Consider the following 20,458-nt stretch of genomic DNA (forward strand, 5'->3'; position numbering starts at 1 on the left):
ACATTCCCTCACTCTGAAAGCTATTTACATTATTAAATAATATCTGCCAACTTCTTCCCTTTGCTTTTAATAAAGTTCTCTAACTTCTACTTCTAATTGCATTCTCCAAAATAGTGGAAACGATGTTTTTTTTTAAATGCCTTTATGAAACCCACTCAGAATTCTGGTGCACCTGCAGTACGTTATAATTATTTTTGCTCTCATAAAGAGCTCTAATTCTTTGAACAGAACCTCTTGTACTTGCCATCATCATAGTGAGATCAGTAATAAAAAAAAACAAATTCTAGGAAGAATTACCTGGTCAGACAGGATATTTTGAAGATGGATGGATCTTGGCTGTTTGACATAAGCAAATATTTGAAAGTGATTATTCTCTGAAGAGAAGCTAATAATGTCAATGATGAAAGCTAAATTTTCTCTTGTGTTCACTTTGCTAGTCATGTACCCAGCCTATGCCAAATGGGTTCAATCACATCGTGATTTACCAATCAAGCTCAATCAATGGTGCAACGTAGTGGTAGGTATTGAAGGCAAAGTTTGTCTGCATTAATATATATTAATCTGTTTGTATTTCATGCCAAGTTTGATTGCACAAAGCTGTTATGGCCCTTCAAAATGCTTTTCTTGTTATCAATTTTTACTTTTGGGAACTTGGTTTAATCTTGCTTGACTCTGATATTAACCTATCCTTTTGATAAGTTTCCCTCCTCACTCCACACAATATATGGGCCTATGATGCTCCCAATTGTGCAGATCATTTGAGGGTTTCTTATTTTTACTCCTGATGTTTAGAAGCTATTCTGATTTTTTTTTTTTAAAAGCTTTAGCTATTCGTGTTTATCTTTGAGTTAGTACCTTGTGTTCAGTTTTAGCTGTAGTTGGCATAATAAGAGCACTTAACTGATTCCAGGAATTTGCTTACTTTGCACGGTCCTTCATCAGTATTAAATACATAAAATCATTCTGACTCATTTGGTAATCCAGTGGAGTTGTGCGTGGCACCATTGATATATTCAGAAAGTCGCTTCTTGCCTATAATAAGGAAGAAAAAACAAAGATAATCTACTTTCACCAAGGTTATTTAAGGAAAACTGTGGAGTAATTCATTTTGTTACCTCTGAAAAATAAACTAATAGCAGTGTCTCCCATTCCAGCCCCTGAATCAACTTGTCTACTGCTGAATCAACATTTCTTTGCTATCTCAAAATTTGGCTTTTCTAATGCATTCCTGTCACCATAAATGTGATTTCTGTTGTCAGACTGCATTGGTTCCTAGTTAATGTGATTTTGACATCTCTCCTAATAATTATCAATATTGTCAATGAACTGGTTCCTTTACTCTGCCACATTTACAGAATTCTAAGCTCAACTCCAGTTATTTTTGATAATCTATAAATTTAGTTATTCATAAATGGTAGACAATCCTTTTCTCTTGACCTAAGTTGTGGCTTGTACGCCCTCTTTACCCATTCTCCTTTAAGGCAATTGTTGTCTCTTTGACTAAGATTTTGGTCACATGTTTATTTTTGAGATGATGGGGTTGATTATGGAGAAAGGTTGAACAGGTTGGTCTATAATCATTGGACAAAGAGAACAATGTGACTTACTGAATTGTAAAATTACCCGAAAAGGATTGAAAGGGTGGATGCTGAAAGGATATTTCCTTTAGTAGAGGCATCTGGATGTAGGGGACACAATTTCAAAATAAAGTACTCCCATTTTAGATGACAAGGAAGAGGATTAGAATACCTTGAAATTCATCATCCCTGAGAGCTGTAAGGCCAGAGTGACAATATATTCAAAGCAGATATTTATATTACAAGGGGAATGAGGGATTTTGAGAGAATGTAGAAAAGTTAGCATTAAGGCCAAGAATAACCATGATCTTATGGAATAGTGAAAGAGGCTTGATGGACTGACTAACCCTGTTATGTGTGTCAGATGTTGAAAGAAGAAGGTATAAATAAAGTATAATAATTCCTCAAACCCAGTCAAAATTGAATGATGGAATGAGGGTTTTCAAAACCTGGGCCCAGCAGCTGTAAATTTCTCTTGCCCTTTGTAAATACTTCTGAATATTAGGAAAACAAATTATTGATAACTAAATTCAGTCATTTGCATCATGACCTGCTATATGATGAATTTATATGTTGAATCCAAATTCTTGCAAACTTGTGGCAGTTTTGTTGTGTTATCTCCAGTTTTATGGCACCCATGTGTATTCATTTTTCTGATTTGTGACTTGGATCTTTCATTTCCCACCTTTGATGGCAAAGCCTCCAGTGTCTTTGTCTCTACTCCTCCATTCCAATCTTAAACTCATCTACCTCGATACTTCATCACTTACGATAAAGATGCCTTCTGCGTCTTCTGCTTCTCTATTTTGTCAGTACATTTTGCTATATTCTGCAATAGCCTTTGATTTTTCTGAACTTGATTATTGATCAGAGCAGCTAATTATGTGATTACACCTTCTCTACAGCGTTGGGAATTTAAACACCCACAGCCATTTCTTCGCACTCGTGAATTCTTATGGCAGGAAGGCCATACAGCTTTTGCTACTCGTGAGGAGGCTGCAGTAGAGGTAAAGCATTGAGAGGGCTGGAGTTCATAATTCCCAAGCAACATTATTTTGAATAACTTTCACCCATGTTGAATATGATAACATTTTTTAAAAATGTAACAGTTGAGCAATAATTGTTATTAAATTGTCCTACAGTTCGTTACCTGGACAGTGGCTTTATGGTAACACATTGGTATCTACTTTATTAAAGCTTTGGGATTTTATTTGGTCCATGATGTTTAAGAGAAAGCAAATTTAGTTACTACTGATGGCCACAGAGTGGCAGCAAATTTCAGTTTCACTGTGCCAGTGGAGGGATCTGAATGTTGACTACTTGCCAATTGTCCATCACACTGGTAATTAGTAGTTATTTAAACTTGTTAATTTCCCTCCTCCAGATTTTTGTTTCTCTTTTAGCATTTCTGCAATTAGTTGATTGGGAAAAATAATGCACTGGAATATAGTAAACATTTTTGAAACTTTATAGTCACTGAATAGACATTCCCGGATTAGAAGGGTGAAAGCCAAAAAGCCAACCTGTCTTTCTTTTCAAGTGCTAATTGATTTGCAAATTACTGAGCATTCCTGTATTATCAACTGGTGGTTGTTGAAGATATTATATTTTTGACCGATATTCTTGTGTAGGTTATGCAAATTCTGGAACTCTATGCACGAGTGTATGAGGAATTGCTTGCAATTCCTGTAGTGAAAGGAAGAAAAACTGAAAAAGAGAAGTTTGCAGGTGGTGACTACACAAATACAGTGGAAGCTTTTGTATCAGCCAGTGGAAGAGCCATTCAGGTATGTGTGTATGGTAATGTAACCAGCATTTGTGCATCCAGAATTCTCAGGCAACTGGCAGAAATCTTTTTTTTGTCAAGTGTTATGCAAATTAAGTTTTAGTTTATTTATCTTTATACAAAGGGATCGTACGTTTGTCAGTTGGTTAGTTGTAATATCCTATAAAGATTTGACACCATGTGATAAGTGCTATCAATCATTTGATTTTTGCTGTATTTTATATTATTACTACTTTGTAAAATATGGAATTGCAGTGTATAACATTGTTATTAAGGTAAGGTGATGACATATGCATAGTTTAGCAACTTATTGAAAGGTTTATGTATAGAATACTAATGTGTGTGATGTACTGTGATGTTTTTCTTTAAGAAATTCTCATGTAACCATCAACCAGCCAATCCCCATGGATGCTGAATGACTGAGAGTATACTGTAATTAGGATTCTTTATTTAAGGTCTCTAAAATCTAATGATTTTCGATCAGTCATTTTTTTTAATGTTTAGTTTTTCACTGCTGGGGCTGGTCTGAAAGAGTACAGAATGAAAAGATTTAATTCTTACCTATAGTATGTATGAGCTAAATTTCTCTTGTATTGAAAGAATTAATTTATGGCTTTAAAATTGTAGGGTGCTACATCACATCACTTGGGACAGAATTTTTCAAAGATGTTTGAGATTGTATTTGAGGATCCAAAGAAACCTGGAGAGAAACAATTTGCATATCAAAACTCCTGGGGAATTACAACCCGGACAATTGGGGTCATGACCATGGTACACGGTGATAACCAAGGATTGATACTGCCTCCGAGAGTTGCTTGTGTGCAGGTATGTGCTTAATGATGGGCTAGGTGAGGAATAGACTTCTGAACTATATAAGGAACTTGTGGGAAGAAAGTGTCTGGAAATGTAGAATTATTAATGCAATAATCAACATTTAAATTTTATGTACAAACATTCGTACATTAGGACAGCAGATCTTCCAGAGAAATGCACACAGAATATTGTTTTATGTTTTGTCTACATTTCTCGCTGCTTTGGTAGATCAGGCAACATAATCAAAGACTCTGCCTATCCTGGGCATTCTCTCTTCTCCCCACTCCCAAAGGGCAGAAGATGCAAAAACTACCAGGCTCAAGGGCAGTTTCTATCCCACTGTTATCATACTAAGGGACCATTCAATAGTTTTGTAAGATGGACTCTTGACTTCATAATCTAGTTCGTTCAAGTTTATTGTCATTCAACTGTACATATGTATACAGTTAAATGAAACAATGTTCCGCATTGACCAAGGTGCAATACACCATACAAATATCATATACAGCACATAAAGTATTATTAACAGATTTAAAACAACTATTCTGTAAATGAACAAATATGTACTTTTTGGCAGCATGACATACAGTTAAATATACGACATACACTACTATTGGCGCTGTCATAAATAATATGTCATTGGTGGTAACAGGCTGCTCAGAAGTCTCACATGATGTTGCAGCTTACTGTCATCCTACATTGCACTTTTTCTGTAACTGTAACACTTTATTCTGCATTGTTATTGCTTTTCCTTTGTATTACCTCAGTACACTGATATGATCTGTATGAATGACATGCAAAATGATGTTTTCCATTGTACCACGGTACATGTTACTGAAATAAACCGATTTACACACAAATAAAGCAATTTTTTTTGTTAAAGTAGAAAATTCTGTTGAGTGACCAGATTTTCAGATAATTATTCAGACTATAGATTAGAAATCCAATTTTTGTTAATTAATTACGGAATAGCCATTGAACATATGAAAGCCTTGGGTATCAATTTTAGTAGTAACTAATAGATATTATATTCACATCTATTTTAGCAAAGTGTAAATTTATCTAGATTTCCTTTGTACAAACATTTGTACCTATGATTAACAAAACTATTATTTTGCACTGAATAAATGCATGTTAGTCATATCTTTATAAGGAAAATCTACTTTTGGCTTAATGAGCCTAGCTGAGAATCGGTTAATTAAAAAGAATGATCTATTTAGTGACAATAAGTTAGTTCTCACCTTCATAAAGCAAATAATAGGTGAAACATTCTCTCCTATCTAGAGCCATGTTATTTTATGAGACTAGGTGAGAAACTAGCCTATTTCACCATGCCAGTATCTTTAACTTAATGAGCATGAAGTTTACAAATCAATGAGCATGCATCGATTTTATTTCACAATTAATTTTTTCATTGTTGTAGATTATAATAATACCTTGTGGGATCACGAATACTCTTTCAGAAGAGGACAGGGAATCATTATTAAAGAAGTGTAATCAGTATCTTGATCTCCTGATTAATGCTGGAATCCGTGCTCGAACTGACTTGAGGGACAATTACTCACCTGGCTGGAAGTTCAACCATTGGGAGTTGAAAGTAAGTAAATCTGTTTACTCTTTTCCATTGATATTATCTGGCCTGCTGAGTTCCTCTGTCATTTTCTGTATGTTGCAAAGACTTTTTGGCTTTGTTTCTGAAGTGCACTCTGAATTTAGCTCTATAAATTATAGTTTTTGAGGACTTGTGACATCACTTTTAAGTCAAAGAGAACTTTTTCAAAGCTGCTGTAATTTGCTACAGTCATATTCTAGATACTGCAGTGTAAAAAATGTTACCTGTTGCAAATAAGACATGAAAATCAATTGTCGTACTGGAAATTGAACACAATTTTATATAAGCTAAAAGCTTTTGCAGTTAGGATAAATTGTGGGCACTTTTTTGGGGAATATTCTGAATGGCAATTTGAACCACTTGCATAGGCTGGGAAGCCTAAATGGGAGAACCCAGAATTGAGTGAAAGTCGTTACTCTGTCATTTGGTTGTGCTATGAAGTTGGATTGCGTTTGGAATCTATCCGAGATGTCAACATCCCACAGCTTTCAATCTGCCTGCTGGAGCCACGACACCATCAATTTCAGTGAAGAGGAAGAAGTGATTTTAGAATATATGTTTGGAATTGATAGAATTTAATAATTAACTGTCGTGTTTTTCAATTTATTTTACTGTTAACTGTTTTTAAATATTGTTGAGTTTAGTAGTTTACATTGGTGAATTCATAGACACTCAGTCTTTAGTCAGCCAGTTAGCCTTGGGCAGTTAAATAGCAAGCAGTCAAAGCAGTGTAAAGCTATGCTAATCAAAAGATGAATGGTGATCAAGTCCTTCCTATGAAGGATGGCTGGTGTAATAGTTCTGTTCTCTCATCTCCTTAATGGTTGTTTTGCACTTGTGCTTGTGAGAGAATGCATTCTTTAATCTGAATTTCAAACCTCTGCTACATGCAGGAATAGTCAGCTCTTTCCTCAAAAGGTGTGTCTAGTAAATCTATTTAGTGGACTGAAATCAGTCAATAAATTTTTATGCAGCTTTAACCTTCTTGCACAATGGATTTAAATAGCTAGTTTAATTATTCTAAAATAAGAATGTCATCAAATGCAACTAGTCAGAGTTGGAAATTTCCACCAAACAGAGTTTATATGATGCATAGTATATTATTCATCTTGACTCTTTATTTTAACTCTATAGATCAGTCAGTCAGACAGTCAGTCAGTGGGTGCCGTCCTTAATCCGGGGTTGGTGGCTATGCACCTCCATCTTCTTTGATCTTGTGACAGCACCGAGTACAGCCTCTCCTCCAGTTTGTTCTTGCTGGCCATCTTGGCACCGCCTGCCGCTGTCCCCACCGAACTCGAGCCCAAGGCCGTGTTGGCTTCCAGCCGCGGCCGCTTCTTTGAGCTCGGCCCTTCATTATGTGGAGGCCTTGGGCAGGTCCAGGCACACGGTGCAGCGCCCAAGTTCATCATGTAACTAGGTGCATAGCATACGATTCGTAGATACGTGGTGAGGCTTTAATCTCCTCCATGGAAGATGGCCGTTTGCTCACAAGGAGCTCATCCGCCTTTTGTCAGGTCTTGTTTTTTTTAGTCCTGCTGGGTGTCCTCACACCCTCCTCACCAGACTTAGTCTGGTGGGGGAACCAGCCCAAGTTGCCGACCACTCGACCGCGGCCCCTGATCGGGCGCCCGCCCCCCCCGCCGAATCTCTCAAGGCATCCGGCTCCCGACCGAAAACCAAGGTCGAGCGGCCGGCGACCAAACCTACACTACTCTATAGGTACTGTCTTTGTTTCCTGCAGTTCCATTTTTGTTTAAAATTTAGGGCATCTGAATCATTTTGCTTTTATGTTCCAGTAAATGCAATTAGAGCTCAAAAGTTTTATTTTTATTTGATGATGGTTTAACCAACACATTGCAAGCACTTATGGACATTCTCCGTTTAGTTATCACCCCGATACTTCTACCTAGTTTATTGCTTCATAAGCAACCATTGCACAGCTAACCCAGCATCTGTGTATTTAAGTACTACAAAATGGTGCTATTTTCAACGACTTCAAAGTAAATTTATTATCAAAGTAAATTTATGTCATAGGTACAGAAGAGATGTCAGGGGTAAGTTTTTTACGCAGAGAGCCGTGAGTGCGTGGAATGGGCTGCTGGTAGCGGTGGTGGAGGCGGAAACAATAGGGTCTCTTAAGAGACTCCTGGATGGCTACCTGGAGCTTAGAAAAATAGAGGGCTGTGGGTAAAGCCTAGGTAGTTCTAAGGTAAGGACATGTTCAGCACAGCTTTGTGGGCCGAAGGGCCTGTATTGTGCTGTAGGTTTTCTGTGTTTCTATACAACCCTGAGATTCATTTTCCTGCAGGCAAAAACAGTAAATCCAAGAAACACAATATAATCAATGAAAAAGCATATCCAACAGGACGGAGAAACAAGTAGTATACAAAAGACAACAAACTGTGCAAATACAAAGGATAATAATTAATAAAAAATAATTACTGAGGACATGATATGAAGAGTCCTTGAAAGTGAGTCCATAGGTTGTACGAACATTTCACTGATGGGACAAGTGAAGTTATCCCCTCTGGTTCAAGAGCCAGATGACTTGAGGGATAATAACTGGTACTGAACCAGCTGGTATGAGTCCTGAGGCTCCTGTATCACCTTCCTGACAACATCATGACCAGGATGGTGGGTGTCCTTGATGATAGATGCTGCCTTCCTGCTACAGCACTCTAGTGCTCAAAGGTAAAGAGGGCTTTGCCCATGATGGACATAAAAGTTGCTGGTGAACGCAGCAGGCCAGGCAGCATCTCTAGGAAGAGATAAAGTCGACGTTTCGAGCCGAGACCCTTCAAAGGGTCTCGGCCTGAAACGTCGACTGTACCTCTTCCTAGAGATGCTGCCTGGCCTGCTGCGTTTACCAGCAACTTTTATGTGTGTTGCTTGAAATTCCAGCATCTGCAGATTTCCTCGTGTTTGCATTCACCCATGATGGACTAGGTAGTATCCACTACTTTTTGAAGGATCTTGCGATCAAGAGCATTGGTGTTTCAGTACTAGGCTGAGATACAATAAGTCAATATACTCTCCACCCCATGCTTAGATGACGTGCAACCTTCTAAGGAAGTAAGAGTAGCTCAGAAAAAGTATATTTAGAGGGGAGGTGTACTAAGATGTTCTCCTTTCTAATTTTAGGGTGTACCCATCAGGCTCGAGGTTGGACCACGAGATATGGAAAAACAGCAATTTGTAGCTGTCAGAAGAGACACTGCTGACAAACTTACAATTCCAGAGGCTACTGCTGAGACAAAACTGAAGAATCTATTGGAGGAAATCCAAACCAATCTTTATAACAGGTACAAATGATCAGAAATTAGTAGTGCTATAAGTATTACATTGTACAAATGTGAATTATTTGCCATACCTTGCCGGCTATTGGGCCATTTTTATTAAGGTAATCTCTTTCTCAGACATCTGTAGAAGGTGTAAAACAAGAGTAGAGCACAGTGTATTACCATTTTGGCTTCCTGCTTAAATAAGATTGTTGTAGCGTGGATGAAATTACCGGAGAGACAGAGTCACTGGTAGATACAAAGCAGCTTCTTTATTTGACACAGCAAGGTACAGCAGGCATCTTAATGGACGGAGACGCTTTCCGCAGAAAGGTCTGCTAGCTAAAATGTGGGCTCGATATTTATATGCTAAACACAAAGGCGATCGCTACTGAGAAAGTTACAGACAATGCATAGACAATGCTTCCTATTGAAGCTACATACAAAATATCACACCATCCTTTCCTCCTGACGCCAACATGTCCGGGTTGGTATCTACAGCCTTTAGGAATGTAGGTTAAGTCTACGATACATTTATTTGGCATTTCACGTGCTAACATAGAAGACAATTCATACAATTAATATTTATAATGTATAGGTGATACTGCCTTCAAAACTACAGCATCAGGCACCAGAAGCATCTGGTATTTACCTCTTTTAGGAAGCCCATTGTGGTGGACTCAATCCACAGTCCTTTGTCAAACAGTTAAAATAGAAGTCTGGTGGCCAAAGTCATTTAAGTGTTAACAAATCATCTACCCAAAAAGAAATCCACTCTAACAAGAAAATGGTTTGGAAAATATAATTCCTTGCTTTTTAAATGCCATGAGAACAGACTTTTAGAGCAAGGAAAGGTCAGTCAGCCCTCCAGACCCTACTCAACCATTACCACTGCTGCACAGTGGCCACAATACTAATCTACAAAATCCAAACTGATTAATTGTCCTTGCTATTTGAACATTACCTCTACCACTAAGAAGGACAAGGGGAACTCGTGAAAGGGAACATCACTATCTTGAGATCCTTCTCCAAGATGTACCTTGGAAATGCAATAAGATTTTGCAGTTTTGCAAATTTGCAATCAAAATCCACCAATGGAGTATTCCTTTCCCACTGTCATCAACTGCCAGTGAGACTTAAGGTATCTGTTCTGCTAATGAAATAATCAGTTAACATCTCAACATGGACAATTCCTGGGAGCGTTTCTCCTTTAGTTTTAGAAGTCTGACATTTTTGAATGAAAAGCACAGCTCATCCCCACCCAAGCCATCCCCTAATAGTAAAATATTAAATGCCCCCTTCATAGCCAGGGTTAGTGCTTTCCATTTTACCATCTGGAGAGGATGCTGGATAAATAAATGTCTCATTCAGCTGTTAAAAACTCTACCGCTGAACTGATCTGTGGAGAGTAAAAGACATCCAGGATTTTGGGAATTCACAGCCATTAAAGGAATGTGTTTTCCATGAAAGGCTTTAATAATGTTGCTGAGTCTGAATCCTGAAACTTGTGACCCATCAGCTTCGAGGGAACACCTTTTAAGTTGTTCAACAAAGTACCCCAACACCACCTTCTCAAGCTATAGGGACTAGACAACAAATGCCGACAAATCATAAAAATGCTTTTCAAAAGAAAAGATTGGGCTTTCTAACTTTTTAATTGTAATTCCTTGTTTTTTATTTCTCTAGGCACCTGAAAAATTAGTGTTAACTCAGTTAAAGAATCGGGAGATGTAGGTTTGATTGGCGTTGCCTGTTTTGCTTTAATAAAATTGTGTCATACTGTGTTCCCCATTATTGGAAAAGTCCATGTATTGCTGATTATTTCTACTGTTACTTGAATGGCTGAATCACTTCCAAAGTTCTTACTATACTTTAAGATGTTGTGCTTCTTTACAGTTAAGATCCTACACATAGTAGGCTAAGAGGGTAATGCACGTAAATGGGATTAGCTGGGCACAGTAGGTGCTGTGGACTTGAGATGAAAGCTTACTTTTGTATATTTTGTAATTTTACTGACCATTTTATATTTCTTTTTGTATTATTATAAGGGCTGCTCGGGATCTAAAGGACCATATGGTTTTGACTGACACAATGGAAGAATTTCAGCGAGAGTTAGATTCCGGAAAGGTATGATCTCACTTTATTACTGCCTGCTTTTCCTGACACTTAGTACAGTTGGTTTGTACCTAATGTGGGTTTATACTGGAATGCAAGCAAGTCTCGAGTAATTCCTAGCCCTGCCTTTTTTTCTGTCAGATCTTGTATTAGGGGAGTCTCCATACAGTCTTCTGAAACGCAAGTCTTTTAGCATTGCCGCTACAGATTGGCATTAGCGTTTGCAAGCCAATGTGTAAGTGGAGTGAAATATAATACAAAGAAACTGAATTGTCATGTTGGTTAATGGCAGAGTTCAGAAGAAACTTGCTATTTGTTTTTATCAAAACCTGAAGTAGTTTTCCATCTCAAGTATTATCACGATAGTAGTAATATAATTTTACATTACTGTCTCACATTTCAGATTGTGCAGATTCCTTTTTGTGGAAGCATAGACTGTGAAGATTGGGTCAAGAAAACAACAACAAGGTAATTACAAACATTGTGTTGTTAAATGTTGACGTGGTTTTGCTGCCTAATGTATTTGCACTATGGCTAAAATTTCTACATAAAAATGATCTAGAATTGATTCTTGGATACATTTTTTTTAATATAAGAGTGGGTTTATGTTAAGCAATTGTTAAAGCTATCTGCTGCCCTGGGTGAAGAGAAAACATTTTGTGACATCTTGAAAAGAGCAAACTGATCCTACAGAAGTCATAGCTAATATCTCAATTAATATTATTAAAAAGAACAATGTGCTTTCTGCCTATTGCTGTAATCAATTGGGCTGTCATACCATCATATAATACAACAGTGAATAAATTTGTTAGATGTATTTGAGTGGCTGTTATGTACTTTTGGACATTGATTGCATAAATCACCATCAGAATTGGGTTTTTAATCACTAATGTAGTGAAATTTGTTTTGTGGCAGCAATAAAGTGCAAAAACATAAAATAACTGACTTACAGAATTAATAAATAGTACAAAAACAAAGAAATGATGAGGTAGTGTTCATAGAGGGGAAGAAGCTGTATTTAAATCACTGTGGGGTTTCAGGCTCCTGTACCTTCTTCCTGATGGTCATAACAAAAGAGTGCATGCCCCCATATGGTGAGAGCCCTTAATGCAAGATTGTTCTTGCATTTTGCACTTGTGGATCTTTAAAATACTTAGCCACTTCTTATTTACAATTATCAATTGTGTACAAGAATAGCTAATTTATTCTTTCCCATCAAGTCGAAGCAACTATGCCATTTTTGAATAAAAATAAATGTTTTTACTTCTATGCTTCAGGGATCAGGATGTTGAACCTGGAGCACCATCCATGGGAGCCAAGAGTCTGTGTATCCCTTTCAAACCTCTTCGTGAATTAAAACCTGGAACCAAATGCATCAGTGGGAAGGAGCTTGCTCAACATTATGTACTTTTTGGTCGCAGTTACTAATGAAGATATGAACTGTGAAGAAGATCATGTCTTTGTCTATAAATGTTTTTATAAGAGTAATGAATGAGTTACTTTAATCTTTTTGTGTATTTTTACCCAGTTATAAGAAATCAACTATGACTAACAAATACAAATCCCTTAGAGCCTATTAAATGTCAAAAATAAATCTAGAACAGATACCCTGCTTAACATTAATAAACATTTAATGAATATATTTCTTCCGTTTTGGTTTGAATGGTATAATTTATTGGTTTTAATACTTGTGGGTCAATAAAAAAACAAATTTCCAAACTATATCTTACCAAAATGCTAATTAAAATGTATAAACATTTCTAAAGGTTGCCTACACATCTTTTGTAGCAATCTTATCACAAAAGACATTATTACCTTCCACTTGTTTTCAATATTCAGATCTTTAAAAATGTTGCAAGAGACTCACCTCCTTGTGATCATGTAAATTAACCATTTTCCCTCCTGACTGAAAATTGATCTTGTGAACAGATCTTTCTCCTTGATTACCATCCATACATTTATCAAATCTCCTGTTGGCATTTCTCCCCTCAAATAAGGAACAATGCTAAAGTACTCAGGCACTTGACAATTGACATCCTCATTTCCCATCCTTCCGACCACGGTTATTGAATCTGTTATTTGCTCCAAATTTGTACTCATCTTTTCTCAAGTATCCTCAAATGTAGTTGCAAATAAAACCTCATCAAAATCCCATTCTGTGAGAACAAGAAATTATTTCATCTGCTCCTCCTTAATGATACTTACACCATCACCCATTCTCCACCATTGTTGAGTTAAATGAGAATGCTCTTAATTGATTTAAACCTTATTTCAGCAGATGTAGCCTGAAAATAGTCTGATTTCATGTCCTTGTTACTTCTATGTTACTTTATAGTCTGAATTTCTGTCTTTGGCTCCCAATATTTCTCAGCCATACGATGATGCTCCAGAGCATCTGCAAACGTGGCATCACTCTTTATGTGCAAATTGTTATCAAACTTCACCTCACCATCTTTCTCAATCAGAACTAAGAGTGTAACCTGCAGAGTAGAAAAAAATACAACTAGTGGATGTGGTTTTTGATAACGTACAGGTGTTCAATCAATTAGGATAATAAATTAAGTGGGAAATAAGTTAAAGGGCAGAAGACTGTAGGACTAAGTCATTTTCAGGTTGGCTGGTGGTTACAGATAGGTATCACAAGGATTAGTCGTGAGACTCGCAGTTATCTTTATCAATCATTCAGATGAAAGGACAATATTAGCAATAGAAAATTAAGTAATTGGTTTACCAATACATGGTGAGTTTGTCTTAAATGCCATCCCTGTAGATAATTTCAAAACAATATATGGTTGTGGAATATGTAACAAATGGAAACATAGAAACAGAAAACCTACAGCACAATACAGGCCCTTCGGCCCACAAAATTGTGCTGAACGTGTCCTACCTTAGAAATTACTAGGGTTACCCATAGCCCTCTATTTTTCTAAAATCCATGTACCGATCCAAAAGTTTCTTAAAAGACCCTATTGTATCCGCCTCCACCACCGTTGCTGGCAGCCCATTCCACGAACTGACCACTCTCAGCAAAAAAGAAACTTACCCCTGACATCTCCTCTGTACCTACTCCCCAGCACCTTAAACCTGTGCCCTCTTGTGACAGCCATTTCAGCCCTGGGAAAAAGCCTCTGACTATCCACACGATCAATGCCTCTCATCATCTTATACATCTGTATCAGGTCACCTCTCATCCTCCGTGTAAGTTTCCTCTGCACCCTTTCTATGGTTTCCACATCCTTCCTGTAGTGAGGCAACCAGAACTGAGCACAGTACTCCCAAGTTGGTCTGACCAGGGTCCTATATAGCTGCAACGTTACCTCTTGGCTCCTAAATTCAATTCCATATGAAGGCCAATACACTGTATGCCTTTTTAACCACAGAGTCAACCTGCGCAGCTGCTTTGAGCGTCTTATGGACCCGGACCCCAAGATCCCTCTGATCCTCCACACTGCCAAGAGTCTTACCATTAATATTATATTCTGCCATCATATTTGACCTACCAAAATGAACCACTTCACACTTATCTGGGTTGAACTCCATCTGCCACTTCTCAGCCCAGTTTTGCATCCTATCAATGTCCCGCTGCAACCTCTGACAGCCCTCTACACTAACCTTTGTGTCATCAGCAAACTTACGAACCCATCCCTCCACTTCCTCATCCAGGTCATTTATAAAAATCACGAAGAGTAAGGGTCCCAGAACAGATCCCCGAGGCACACCACTGGTCACTGACCTCCATGCAGAATATGACCCATCTACAACCACTCTTTGCCTTCTGTGGGCAAGCCAATTCTGGATCCACAAAGCAATGTCCCCTTGGATCCCACGCCTCCTTACTTTCTCAAGAAGCCTTGCATATGGGGTACCTTATAAAATGCTTTGCTAAAATCCATATGCACTACATCTACGGTTCTAGCTTCATCAATGTGTTTAGTCACATCCTCAAATGATTCAATCAGGCTCGTAAGGCATGATCTGCCCTTGACAAAGCCATGCTGACTATTCCTAATCATATTTTACCTCTCCAAATGTTCATAAATCCTGCCTCTCAGGATCTTCTCCATCAACTTACCAACCACTGAAGTAAGACTCACTGGGCTATCTCTACTCCCTTTCTTGAATAAGGGAACAACATCCGCAACCCTCCAATCCTCTGGAACCTCTCCTGCCCCCATTGATGATGCAAAGATCATTGCCAGAGGCTCAGCAATCTCGTCCCTTGCCTCCGACAGTAGCCTGGGGTACATCTCATCCGGTCCCGGTGATTTATCCAACTTGATGCTTTCCAAAAGCTCCAGACATCCTCTTTCTTAATATCCGCATGCTCAAGCTTTTCAGTCTGCTGCAAGTCATCACTACGATCACCAAGATCCTTTTCCATAGTGAATACTGAAGTAAAGTATTCATTAAGTACCTCTGCTCTTTCCTCCACACTCTCCCACTGTCACACTTGATAGGTCCTATCCTTTCACGTCTTATCTTCACATCTGCTATCTGCTCTTCACATACTTGTAGAATGCGTTGGGGTTTTCCTTAATCCTGCCTTCCAAGGCCTTCTCATGGCCCCTCCTGGCTCTCCTAATTTCCTTCTTAAGCTCCTTCCTGTTTGCCTTATAATCTTCTAGATCTCTTAACACTACCTAGCTCTCTGAACGTTTCGTAAGCTTTTCTTCTTGACTAGATTTACTACAGCCTTTGTACACCATGGTTCCTGTACCCTACAATAACTTTCCTGTCTCATTGGAACGTACCTATGCAGAACTCCACACAAATATCCCCTGAACGTTTGCCGCATTTCTTCCGTATTTTTCCCTGAGAACATCTGTTCCCAATCTAAGTATCCAAGTTCCTGCCTGATAGCCTTATAATTCCCCTTACTCCAATTAAACGCTTTTCTAACTTGTCTGTTCCTATCTCTCTTCAATGCTATTGTAAAGGAGATAGAATTATGATCACTATCTCCAAATTGCTCTCCCACTGAGAGATCTGACACCTGACCAGGTTCATTTCCCAATACCAAATCAAGTACAGTCTCTTCTTGTAGGCTTATCTACATATTGTGTCAAGAAACCTTCCTGAACACACATAACAAACTCCTCCCCATTGAAACCCATTGCTCTAGGGAGATGCCAATTGATATTTGGGAAATTAAAATCTCCCACCATGACAGCTTTCCAGGCTCTGTTTCCCTATCTGCTCCTCGATATCCCTGTTACTATTGGGCGGCGTATAAAAAACACCCAGTAGAGTTATTGACCCCTTCCTGTTCCTAACCTCCACCAACAGAGACTCCGTAGACAATCCCTCCATGGCGTCCACCTTTTCCGCAGCCGTGACACCATCTTTGATCAACAGTGCCACACCCCCAGTTCTTTTGCCTCCCTCCCTGTCCTTTCTGAAACATCTAAAACCTGGCACTTGAAGTAACCATTCCCGTCCCTGAGCCATCCAAATCTCTGTAATGGCCACCACATCATTGATCTAAGTACTGATCCACGCTCTAAGCTCATCCACTTTGTTCACAATACACCTTGCGTTAAAATAGACACATTTCAAACCGTCCATCTGAGCGCGTCCCTTCTCTATCACCTGCCTATCCTCCCTCACACACTGTCTCCAAGCTTTCTCTATTTGTGAGCCAACTGCCTCTTCCCCAGTCTCTTCAGTTCAGTTCCCACCCCTCAACAATTCTAGTTTAAACTCTCCCCAGTAGCCTTAGCAAACTTCTCCGCCAGGATATTGGTCCCCCTGGGATTCAAGTGCAACCCGTCCTTTTTGCACTGGTCACACTTGCCCCAAAAGAGGTCCCAATGATCCAGAAATCTGAATCCCTGCTCCCTGCTCCAATCCCTCAACCACGCATTTATCCTCCACCTCATTCTGTTCCTATACACACTGTCACGTTGCACAGGCAGTAACCCTGAGATTACTACCTTTGCAGCCCTGCTTCTCAACTTCCTTCCTAACGCTCTGTAGTCTGTTTTCAGGACCTCTTCCCTTTTCCTACCTATGTCATTGACACCAATTCGTACCACGACCTCTGGCTGTTCTCCCTCCCACTGCAGGATATCATGGACACGACCTGAAACATCCCGGACCCTGGTACTTGGGAGGCAAACTACCATCCGAGTTTCTTTTCTGCTTCCACAGAATCGCCTGTTTGACCCCCTGACTATAGAGTCCCCTATCATTACTGCCTTTCTCTTCCTTTCCCTACCCTTCTGAGCCACAGGGGCAGACTCTGTGCCAGAGGCACGGCCACTGTTGCTTCCCCCAGGTAGGCTGTCCCCCCCAACAAATCTTCAGAGGGAAATATTTTTAATTGATTTAAAAAAAGTTGGCAGGTTGAGTACAGTGTGACTATCATTATTGGAAGAATAACAAAACTTTTAAGATATGAAGCTTTTTAAATTATGTGTTTGATTAGAGTTCTCAACATGAAGGTGTAATGTGCAATTAGGAAACCAAAGGGATTGAAAAGGAATATTAAGAATTTGGTGAGGTAATGTGCCCCTTGACAATAAGTACTCTTGCTTGAGTACTGTTGCAGGGGGACGGCCTGCCTGGGGGAAGCAACAGTGTCCGTGCCTCCGGCACAGAGTCCGGCCCCGTAGCTCAGAAGGGTAGGGAAAGGAAGAGGAGGGCAGTAGTAATAGGGGACTCGACAGTTGGGGGTCAGAGAGGCGATTCTGTGGACGCAGTCAAGAGACCTGGATGGTAGTTTGCCTCTCTGGTGCCAGGGTCCGGGATGTTTCTGATCGCGTCTAAGATATCCTGAAGTGGGAGGGTGAGGAGCCAGAGGTCGTGGTACATATAGGTACCAATGACATAGGCAGGAAAAGGGAAGAGGTCCTGAAAGGAGAATATAGGGAGTTGAGAAGAAGGACGGTAAAGGTAGTAACCTCAGGATTACTGCCTGTGCCAGGCGACATTCAGAGTAGGAATGGAATGAGGTGGAAGATAAATGCGTGGCTGAGGAATTAGAGAAGGGGGCAGGGATTCAAGTTTCTGGATCATTGGGACCTCTTTTGGCGCAGGTGTGACCTGTACAAAAAGGACAGGTTGCACTTGAATCCTAGGGGGACCAATATCCTGGCAGGGAGATTTGCGAAGACTGCTGGGGAGACTTTAAACTAGAATGGTTGGGGGGTGGGAATAAAATTGAAGAGACTAGGAGAGAGGAGGTTAGTTCACAAATAGAGAAAGCTAGTAGACAGTGTGTGAGGGAGGATAGGCAGGAGACAGAGAATGGGAACACTCAGACTGAAGATGAGGGGAGAAGGAAGAAAAAGATAACAAAGTTGTTTGCACCATTAGGGATAAACAGAGTAAGAGGTGGAGAGTTTCATAAATGCATCTATTTTGATGCTAGGAGCATTGTACGAAAGGTGGATGAGCTTAGAGCATGGATTGATACCTGGAAATATGATGTTGTAGCTATTAGTGAAACGTGGTTGCAGGAGGGGTGCGATTGGCAACTAAATATTCCAGGATTTCGTTGCTTCAGGTGTGATAGAATAGGAGGGGCAAGAGGGGGAGGTGTCGCATTGCTTGTCTGAGATTATATAACAGCGGTGCTCTGGCAGGATAGATTAGTGGACTCATCTAGGGAGGCTATTTGGGTGGAATTGAGGAATGGGAAAGGTGTTGTGACACTTATGGGGGTGTATTATAGACCACCTAGTGGGGACCGAGAACTAGAGGAGCAAATTTGTAAGGAGATAGCAGATATTTGTAGTAAGCACAGGGTTGTGATTGTGGGAGATTTTAATTTTCCACACATAGACTGGGAAGCCCATTCTGTAAAAGGGCTGGATGGTTTGGAGTTTGTAAAATGTGTGCAGGATAGTTTTTTGCAGCAATACATAGAGGTACCAACTAGAGAAGGGGCAGCGTTGGATCTCCTGTTAGGGAATGAGACAGGGCAGGTGACGGAGGTATTTGTTGGGGAGCACTTTGGGTCCAGTGATCACAATACAATTAGTTTCAGTGTAATTATGGAGAAGGATAGGACTGGACCTAGGACTGAGATTTTTGATTGGAGAAAGGCTAACTTTGAGGAGATGCGAAAGGATTTAGAAGGAGTGGATTGGGAAAATTTGTTTTATGGGAAGGATATAACAGAGAAATGGAGGTCCTTCAAAGGTGAAATTTTGAGGGTTCAGAATCTTTATGTTCCTGTTAGATTGAAAGGAAAGGTTAGAAGTTTGAGAGAGCCATGGTTTTCAAGAGATATTAGAAACTTGGGTCAGAAAAATAGAGGGATCTTCAATAAATATAGGCAGCTTGGAGTTAATGAGGTGCTTGAGGAATATAAAGAATGTAAAAAGAATCTTAAGAAAGAAACTAGAAAAGCTAAAAGAAGATACAAGGCTGCTTTGGCAAGTAAGGTGAAAAAAAAACCCAAAGGGTTTCTACAGTTATGTTAGTGGCAAAAGGATAGTGAGGGATAAAATTGGTCCCTTGGAGAATCAGAGTGGACGGCTATGTGTGGAGCCAAAAGAGATGGGGGAGATTTTGAACAATTTCTTTTTTTCGGTATTCATTAAGGAGAAGGATATTGAATTGTGTAAGGTAAAGGAAACAAGTAGCGTAGTTATGGAAAGTATGACAATTAAAGAAGAGGAAGTACTGGCACTTTTAAGGAATATAAAAGTGGATAAGTCTCCGGGTCCGGACAAGATATTCCCTAGGACCTTGAGGGAAGTTAGTGTAGAAATAGCAGGGGCTCTGACAGAAATATTTCAAATGTCATTAGAAATGGGAATGATGCCGGAGGATTGGCGTATGGCTCATGTGGTTCCATTGTTTAAAAAGGGTTCTAAGAGCAAACCTGGCAATTATCGGCCTATGAGTTTGACGTCAGTGGTGGGTAAATTGATGGAAAATATTTTTAGAGATGGTATATATAATCATCTGGATAGACAGGGTCTGATTCGGAACAGTCAACATGGATTTGTATGTGGAAGGTCATGTTTGACAAATCTTATTGAATTTTTTGATGAGGTTACTAAGAAAGTTGATGAGGGTAAAACGGTGGATGTTGTCTATATGGACTTCAGTAAGGCCTTTGACAAGGTTCCGCATGGAAGGTTAGTTAGGAAGGTTCAATCGTTAGGCATTAATATGGAAGTAGTAAAATGGATTCAGCAGTGGCTAGATGGGAGACGCCAGAGAGTAGTGGTGGATAACTGTGTGTCAGATTGGAGGACGGTGTGTAGCGGTGTGCCTCAGGGATCTGTACTGGGTCCAATTTTGTTTGTAATATATATTA

At 39.5% G+C, this 20,458-nt stretch overlaps 1 protein-coding gene across 1 annotated transcript in view; it reads left to right on the forward strand.

Annotated features, from left to right (window-relative positions):
• eprs1 (glutamyl-prolyl-tRNA synthetase 1) overlaps positions 1 to 13,323 on the forward strand; it is a 51,498-nt gene extending 38,175 nt beyond the window's left edge. The window contains exons 24-32 of the mRNA XM_063055746.1: positions 438 to 517; positions 2,483 to 2,584; positions 3,209 to 3,364; positions 3,991 to 4,188; positions 5,600 to 5,773; positions 8,933 to 9,093; positions 11,118 to 11,196; positions 11,588 to 11,652; positions 12,462 to 13,323. Of these exons, the coding sequence (XP_062911816.1) occupies positions 438 to 517; positions 2,483 to 2,584; positions 3,209 to 3,364; positions 3,991 to 4,188; positions 5,600 to 5,773; positions 8,933 to 9,093; positions 11,118 to 11,196; positions 11,588 to 11,652; positions 12,462 to 12,612 (1,166 nt within the window). The 3' untranslated portion in view covers positions 12,613 to 13,323. The remainder of the gene's footprint in view (positions 1 to 437; positions 518 to 2,482; positions 2,585 to 3,208; positions 3,365 to 3,990; positions 4,189 to 5,599; positions 5,774 to 8,932; positions 9,094 to 11,117; positions 11,197 to 11,587; positions 11,653 to 12,461) is intronic.
• Positions 13,324 to 20,458: the final 7,135 nt, after the last annotated feature.

This window comes from Mobula hypostoma, chromosome 8, assembly GCF_963921235.1.
Source record: "Mobula hypostoma chromosome 8, sMobHyp1.1, whole genome shotgun sequence".
Lineage (NCBI taxonomy): Eukaryota > Metazoa > Chordata > Chondrichthyes > Myliobatiformes > Myliobatidae > Mobula > Mobula hypostoma.